Here is an 8691-nt window from a genome sequence, read left to right as displayed (position 1 = left end):
ATAGGTAAGGGCATCCGCCTTTCTATAAATGTATGTACTAACTTCATTATAATTTCATAGTTTGTTGTTCTAAATGAAGTGTATTTTGATGCCCAAATATGTCAAATCAGATGAGACTTTGAAAGTATATTAGTATTGGTACATGTATTGTCTTTCATTTCCATTAAGCAGCATTAGTGATGACTTTGAAGCATTTACTTTGTAGTGGGAGCTATTATCGTATAGATTAGATTATGTTAGATTCAACTTTATTATCATCGTGCAGAGTGCAAGTACAAAGAGAACAAAATGTAGTTTGCATCAAACCAGAAGTGCAAAATAGCAGAAAAGCAAAATGTGATGTTCAAGTATAGATAGGTGGTGCATAGGCAGGACAAGAACTATTTAGTAGGTTAATTGTCACTGGGATGCAGCACTAGAGTCCAGTAGAGTGACAGCTGCAAGAAAGAAGCTTCCTCTGAACCTGCTGGTTCGGTTGCGGAGAGACCCCCCAGAGGGGTGTGGGGTGAGCAGTCTGTGGTTGCGGTTGGAACAGTTTATGATGATGCTGTGCGCCTTAGGCAACCGTCACTTGCCCTGTATGGCCTCAATGGATGGGAGTGAGGCAGTGGGCTGTATTCAACACCCTCTGCAGCGCTTTCCATTCATGGACAGAGAAGTTTACATTCCAAATTGTGACACAGTTGGTGAGGATGCCCTTGATGGTGCAGCGGTAGAAGTTCACCAGGATCTGTGGACACAGGTGGACCTTCTTGAGTCTACTCAGAGACGCTGGTGAGCCTTCTTGAGTAGAGGTGTTGAGGGTCCAAGAGAGGTCAACAGAGAGATATATATATATATATATATATATATATATATATAGAGAGAGAGAGAGAGAGAGAGAGAGAGAGAGAGAGAGAGAGAGAGAGAGAGAGAGAGAGAGAGAGAGAGAGAGAGAGAGAGAGAGAGAGAGAGATAGATAGATAGATAGATAGATAGATAGATAGATAGATAGATAGATAGATAGATATTGATTGATCCCCAAAAATGGGAAATTACAGTGTTACAGCAGCAAAATATCAGTCACAAAGCACAGATTATACTGTACATGAAATACTAGGATACAATATACATGAAATAATTGGATACAGTATACATACATACAATATACATGAAATAATAATAGGATAGAATACACAGACAAATATTTAAATTATTTAAAAAATATATACAACTTGGGAATACAAAATGTAAAACTATATTAAGTAGTCATGTTACAGATGTACAGTAGATAAACCTATTGTGCAAGTTGCACTCAGTGCAGATGTGATGTAGACACCCAGAAACTTAAAGCTGGTGACACGCTCCACCTATGTCCCGTTGATGAGAATAGGGGTGTGTGTGCAACACACCCCTTTAGACGTCCTGAAGTCCACAATGAGCTCGTTGGTCTTCTTTGTGTTGAGAGCCAGGTTGTTGTCAGTGCACCACGATGATAGGTGATGGACTTCCTCATTGTTGTTGGTGATGAGACCAATCACCGTAGTGTCTTCTGCAAACTTGACAATGGTGTTAGAGCCGTGTACAAGTGTACAGTTGTAGGGGAAGAGGACAAGGAAAGGGCTCATCACACATCCCTGTGGTACGCCGGTGTTCTGGGTGATGGTTGAGGAGGTGTGTTTATCTAACCTAACAGACGGAGGTCTGTTGGTTAGGAAGCCCAGAATCCAGTAACAAATGGGGGTATTGATGCCCAGTTCACTGAGTTTGGGGATCAGTTTGGAGGGGATGGTGGTATTGAATTCTGAACTAAGGTCAATGAACAGCATTATCACATAGGTGTTGATATTGTCAAGGTGGGACAGGGCAGAGTGAAGTGCCGTAGAGGTGGCATCCTCTGTGCTCCTGTTCTGACAATAGGCAAATTGGAAGGGGTCCGGTGAAGGTGGTAAACAGCTCTTGAGATGGGCCAGGACCAGCCTCTCAAAGCACTTCATAATGATGGGGGTGAGCTCAACTGGACAGAAGTCATTAATGCTTGTTGCAGTGGAGTGTTTTGGCACTGAAACGACAGAAGTGGTTTTAAAGCATGCAGGGCCAGTTGCTTGGGCTAGTGACAAAATAAATATGACAGTCCAAACCTCAGTCAGCGGCACAGCACAGGCCCTGAATACACCTCCAGGGATAACATCAGGACCAACAGCCTTGTGTGCATTAATCCTGCTCAGTGCCACACACACATCAGTGGTGGAGAGTGTGAGGGCCTGGTGATCTGCAAAGACCACAGCGTTGACTGCCACTTTCTTGTTGCCCTATCGAAGCGGCCATAGAAGTGTTATAGGTCATCAAGCAAGGAGCTAGATTAGATCTAACAACACTGGTATGGATGTGTTCAATTGTTTTAAGAATGAAATAACGTCAGTTTAAAAAACAGCTATTCTATGATCTTGGTTGCCAATTGTAATCCACTTTATTTGTCTACTAGATCTAATTGCTAGTAGTAATGGTTCCAATAAGGGGTATGGAGGACTACAAAAAAAGTGCAGGATTCCACTGTACCCTAACAGGGGTTAATAGATTTAGTATCAAAAGTCAAAGCCAGTTGTTTTTGACCAAGGTCAAGTCTCAATAAATGTAATGTTTTACAGTATCACAGTATTTCACACTGTAAAATGGATCTTGAAATAGGGCAATATGTGCTTAGCCGTAATTGAAAGCATTGTTAAACTCAATTTCCTCCACATTCCTCTCTTCTCGTGACCTCCTAATACAATTTTGGCACAACCTGACCACAAGGTCTTTGAAAAAAGCCATTAGTAATTAAGAATAGAAATGGCTTTGCATACCAATGTGTGTCAAACAAAAGGCTTCATCAAGTCTTGGACATTATCTCCCCTAATCACCATTAACGGAAGCCTACCTGAGAGCTCAGCTTTAGGAAGACAATAGGAGCGGTGACCCAATGAGAAAGTGTAGAAAATACTTTAGGACTACATAGGAGAACCATTAATTCAGAGGGTGCTGTCTCTGTTTTATCAAGCAGCTGAGATCATTATGATAATTGAGTTTAGTACATTTTTGAAAATGTGCAGATTTGGGTGGATTGAAGTGACTTAATGTGGAAATTCTTCACACATGAAAAAGAAAGAGGGAACAGGGCTAAAATCCTTTTCCAGCAGGATAATGGAGCAGGCAAAGCCAATTGTGGCACATACATGCATGCAGCCACATGAAGTTTGCCTAGTCACACTGGCAGCATGTGTACATTGTCGGGCTGAGAAACTCCACTTTACAACAGCCTTTTATTAAGTGCTGATACACAGACACACTCTGGTCCAGTGTGCGCATTGTCGTTTGAGCAGCACTCCTGCCTGTTTTTACAGATGCTGTCACTGTTAATTTGTCGGCCCACAGGACTCTATTGCGCAAATGGATCTTCTGCCAACTATTCAGAAACAGTCCTGTTTGTGACTGATAGTTCCCAGAGTTGTGCTATGCATGCACCATTAACAAAAAGAACATTGACTCTTTATTTGCTCCATTTCTCATGTTTAGTGTCTTTACCACTCCATCTACATGCAGTGGGACCATTAAGGCCCTGCAGAAAGAGTGAGTGCATTTAGCTGGAGATCATTTGCATGCATACTGTCAGACAGACAGACACACACACACACACACACACACACACACAGTAACCGTGCTTCTAGCAGATAGAACGATACAAACTTGTATTATTTAGCATATCCATTCATTTTATTCAGCACACAGCATCAAGTGTACATGAACAACACAAGTTTGACTTTTTTTTTTACTTCAAAGAGTTGGCACAACGATGATCTAGCCACTCGGCGTCGGCCTGTTTGATGTGTTTTTGGCCAGGTTTAATCGTTAACTGAGGTGTAAAACTCTGAAGTCAAGTGTAGAAATGTGTTGCTCAAAGGTCGTCTCTTTGCACCAGGCAGACAGAAGTCAAAACCTCACTGTGTTAGTTGTGCCTTAATTGGTACCATAGCCACGAGACAGACAGTGTCCAGCATCAGAGTTTTGCCGTGGTTGCCCTTCAGTGCTATTATAACTTCTGCAAAGCCTTTAAAACAGTTAGTTTTGTCAAAAGGAGAGGAGACACTTAGCCCTTTATTATCCTTCAAGGACAACTTCATCTTGGAGCTTACATCACTTGCCCGAATCCTGGCTGGCCAGATCTGCTTCGGCACCAACTCACACCATGCTTCCTCTTTCTGCATCATCCAGTTTATGTATGAAAGAAGCATAGTCTAGCATCAGTATACAAAAGCCTGATGTCAGCCCTACTATTTGCTTTATTTTCTAGTCTTAGATTAAATAACTACTTATGTGTTTTCATTGGTTGTGCTATATGCATGGTTAACGGTCCTGACATGGCTGTTCCAGCAGTTCTCATCCTCGCTGTCTGTCGGTCCTCCTCTCCTCTGCTTGCTCTGTCTTACAGTACATGTAGCCTTGTCTCTGGCCTGTGAACCCCATTGTTCATTAGTTTCTTTGTTCTCTTTCTTGTGTCTCTACCCTTTTTTGTCCTCTTTGTTTTCTCCCGCCCGTGTACCTAGGCAGCCCATTGAGTAACTTCTTTGACGTAATAAAACAACTTTTTTCAGACGAGAAGAACGGACAGGTGCACTACCCCTCCGGCACGCCCACCAAGCACCACCCCTCACCCATGCACGTCCGGAGGCACGAACCAGAACATAATGACACCAAATGCCCCGCTTCGGGACGAGACAGAGCCAGGTTGTCGGTGGCATCTGTGGGGACACAGGAGGAGTCTTAGATCAAAAGACTACGTAGTTGTACCAGTGCTAAAACCCATTCCAGTATCAGTATAAGCCAGTGACACAGACAAAGAATATCTGTACATAGCTAGATGTACATAATCATTTATGGAATTTTTTGTATAAAATAATTTTATATAGATAGAAATATATTAAGAAAATCTAAGCGATATTTTTACAGTATACTGCACCTACTGTACATGACAAACACACACACCCCTGTTCTACCATTCACCTTTTCATTACCCCTCAGCGGCCACCATCATCATCCACCCCTCAACCCCAACCATCTAATCACCTGTGGCCCTTGCTCTGTTTTTTGCTTCCTTGCTGCTTACCTGTGTGATGACCTGACTTGTTTCTGATACCAGGAATTATCCAGAAAACGTATTAAACCCCTACTACTGCTCCCTGCTCCGTTCGCCTTCCCTCGACCACCCCTCCCAAACCCTCCTTCGAGAGAGACGGGCATTTGTTGACGGAGGACTGCTTTTAGAGGTGCACTGAAAAGGGGGGGTGGTTACCATGGAAACAGACCCTTCCTGCAGACTTCTATCTTCATCTCCCTCTGCGCCCCTTCTCCACCTCTGGCAGCCATCAGTACAAGTAGATGAAAATACCTTCAGTGTTCCCCCCCATCTTAGAAACACACACACAAACACACACACACACAACTAATCCACACAATGAAACGCACACTCCACCCACTGACTGACCCCTTTCCTCTAAAGGAGCATTGCATCAATTGGATACGAGCATTTTACAAAGAGACACTACATACACAATATATTTACAAGGCATACACGCACAGGTCCAGTATGCACAGAAAACTCTGGGATGTTTTAACAAGAACCCGAACAACGACAGCCGAAAGAAGACATGCAGAAACTGACTGATTCAGAGGAGGAGAGAAGGGGGAGGAGTTTGGTGAAAAGGCCAAACAGCCGACGCGGCTGCTTGCTGGATTGTATTTGTTTGCTTTTTAATGTACTTTCTTTGTGAAGAACTGGGTTTAAAATACTAACTGACTTTATTACACTTTTACTTGCTGCAAATGGACTGGAATTGTGATTTCAGAGAGGAGCTGGGTGTGAGCAGGGCAGAGGGGAGATGATATGATATCATGGGTTGGGGGGAGGGAGGAGGGTAGGTATTTGGGTATTTAAAATGAATGATCTATTCTGTTGTACAGACTGATATCATTTTGTATGTATAAAAAAAAATGAAATGTCTAGTTGTGACACTGCGTTTAGATACCATTGGGTCAGGTTGGTAAACCTGCGCCTGCAACATCCTGTTATTTTAAGTTCTTCTGTGTGTTTTTGTTACATGATCATTTAAGTCTTTGTTTAATGATCTAATAATGATCCAAACATACCTGTTTGTGTTATCTGCAGCACTTCGTCTTTGGTTTGCCATTTATACCTCTCTCTTAGTCTCACTTACCAGCAGTAGGAGTAGAGGAACAAAAAAATGATGACGTCATAAATGCAATTGTGGATATTTTTGTATTTCTGTCCTTATTTATTAATGTTTCTTCATCTCACTGTTTGATTTCCTAATTTATTATATCTTGGCTATTTATACGAACAAAGCTGTTAGGTCAGTTGAATGTTATTTATTACCCTTTTGTGTGTTTGTAAATGGGGCAACATTTGAAGAAAAGTGACATTTTATTTCTTAAGTTTTGGTCGGCATTTAACAGAACTATGTGAACATCGACAAGTCACAAATTCTCATTTCCCTGACCTCGCTGAAGAGGGAAAGAGAACTTGTGGGAACTCTTCAAAAAGATTATTTACCAGTAATTTAAGAATGTAGACTTAGCCTCTTTTTAGAGAGGGAATATGCTCTTCTATTGATATTTGTTTCATATTATTGTGCGTGTAGGCCTGAGGAGAAGGACACCACAGATTCCAAACTATTTCTTCTCTTTGTAAATAATATACAGACAAACCATGGGGGTTGATTGTCTTCTCGACCATGCTGGGGATTCCTGCTCCATGCTTTTAGATTGTATTGCTGTGTGCATGTCAAACATAAGCTTTTCTTTGCATGGCTTTAGTGTTCATGTTCCATGCCAAACTCACTCCTCTCAGCCTTTGTTGATTCTCTCTCCACAAAACTACCTTTAACGTTTTAAATTCCCTCTCTGCTTTTATTTCAGGCCTTTTTTATTGTTCCCTTGCTACTGTTTATTTTTTCCTTTCTCCTCCTCTTATCTTGTGCCCAGTTTTTGAACGATGCTTCCTTTTCTCTGTACCTCTCGCTGGAATGCTCGGAGGTTTGGGCTCTATCTACCTGTTTGGTAGAAGAGGCATAGTGAGGGGATGTCAATACACAAATGCAAAGCAATACCCCATCGTTCACCCTCCTTTCTGTTTTCTACAATGGGAAGCTAGCAGCACCAAGGACATCTGATGATTCTGAGTCCCAGAATGGTCTTTTGACAGAGCAGGAACCAAACTGACTGATGTAATCCCATTATAAAATAACTGTGAGCATCTTCAGTGCTGAAACAAATAAACTCATCAAGTTATTGTGTGTTTGTTTTCCTTATTTGTGCCTGTACATGGAAAAGTGTGGCCCTGAGGTAAATATCTACAGTTTTGTAAAACCAAATGAGCGGGTTTTTCTCAACACTCAAAGATGACCTTTTTTTTGATATACTATACAATGACTTTTATGGGTATACTATACTATAGTTTTTGGACGTACTATACTATGTTCTACTGCTCCAACTAGCACCAGCAAATAGGTACTGCAGACGCTGACCCTTGGTTTGATTCCCAGTCCAAGCTGGGCCTTTTTTTGTGGAGTCTGCATGTTATTCCAGAATTTCTTTGACATACTTTACTATAGTTTTTTTATCACTTTTTTTACATGCTATACTATGATTTTTATGGCTCAGTAAATAGGGCCTATTGATCCATGGCCATGCCGACCCCTGGTCTATCTATCTGATGCCTGTGTACAAGCCCGCTTTAAGACGCCTTAAGCGTTAGGAGAAAACCCTAAAACTCATAACAGAACAGATGGACAGAAGACATGGCAACCAATAAAATTGAATGGTGTGGATGGTGATTTGCCAGACACTTTTACTCAATTCTTTTGCAGATTTGAAAGGTCCTCCTCAGATAGCATAGTCCCATTGAGGGAACCATTAACGCCTCAGAGAGGGATAGAAATACAACAGACAAAAGTCACAACCCAACTTAAAAGCATAAAAATAGGAAAGGCTGCCGGTCCTGACACCATCTGTTACCAAGCGGCTTCTTCTGGCTTTCACAGTTATATTTCATTTCAAAAATGTGCTGACAGTGGGGCTATACAGTCCCTGATTTCTGGAAAACATCAACAGTAATACCTATCCCCAAAACAAAAGCTCTTAAATACCTTAATGAATTCAGACCAATACCACTAACATCCCTGGTAATAAAATAGTTCTGAAAACATTCTGAAGGGCACAATCATCCCCCTAGCTGTAGATAAATTAGATCCTCTACAGTTTGCATATCAAGCATGCAAGTGTGTAGAGGATTCAAAGCTCTTCATTCTTTACAGGATTATAAACATCTTGAGAAACCTGCATCACATGCAAGACTTTTATATTCTCTCTTCTGTTCTACTTTCAACAAAATGCATTTCAACGATTAGCCTCATACTTTAAGTTACCCAACAGAACTTACTAACAGAAGGCAACAGTTCTATGTAAATGGCAACATCACCTCTGTCATTGTATCTAACACAGGCTCACCCCAGGGCTGCATGCTCTCCCCACCACTTTTTATATTATACACTGACAACTGCAGGTCATCTTGGGAGAACTGCTACTTGATGAAGTTTTCAGATGACTCAGCCCTGTTGTTCCTTCTCCAGAGCAACCAATCTCATCATTACAGTGCCC

The 8691-nt window shown here is 41.6% G+C and overlaps 1 protein-coding gene across 12 annotated transcripts in view; it reads left to right on the top strand.

Moving 5' to 3' along the window:
* Positions 1–7324, top strand: part of brsk2b (BR serine/threonine kinase 2b) — a 166191-nt gene extending 158867 nt beyond the window's left edge. For 11 of the 12 annotated variants that reach the window (XM_034878760.1, XM_034878763.1, XM_034878759.1 and 8 more), the window contains one exon: positions 4611–7324. In XM_034878760.1, coding sequence (XP_034734651.1) covers positions 4611–4783 — 173 coding nt within the window. In that variant the 3' untranslated portion in view covers positions 4784–7324. The remainder of the gene's footprint in view (positions 1–4610) is intronic. The other variant, XM_034878764.1, reaches the window with a different exon arrangement.
* The last annotated feature ends 1367 nt before the right edge of the window (positions 7325–8691 follow it).

Source organism: Etheostoma cragini, chromosome 8, assembly GCF_013103735.1.
Source record: "Etheostoma cragini isolate CJK2018 chromosome 8, CSU_Ecrag_1.0, whole genome shotgun sequence".
Classification (NCBI taxonomy): Eukaryota; Metazoa; Chordata; class Actinopteri; order Perciformes; family Percidae; genus Etheostoma; species Etheostoma cragini.
Note: the sequence above shows the minus strand (reverse complement) of the source record. Positions and strands in the feature narration are given on the sequence as shown.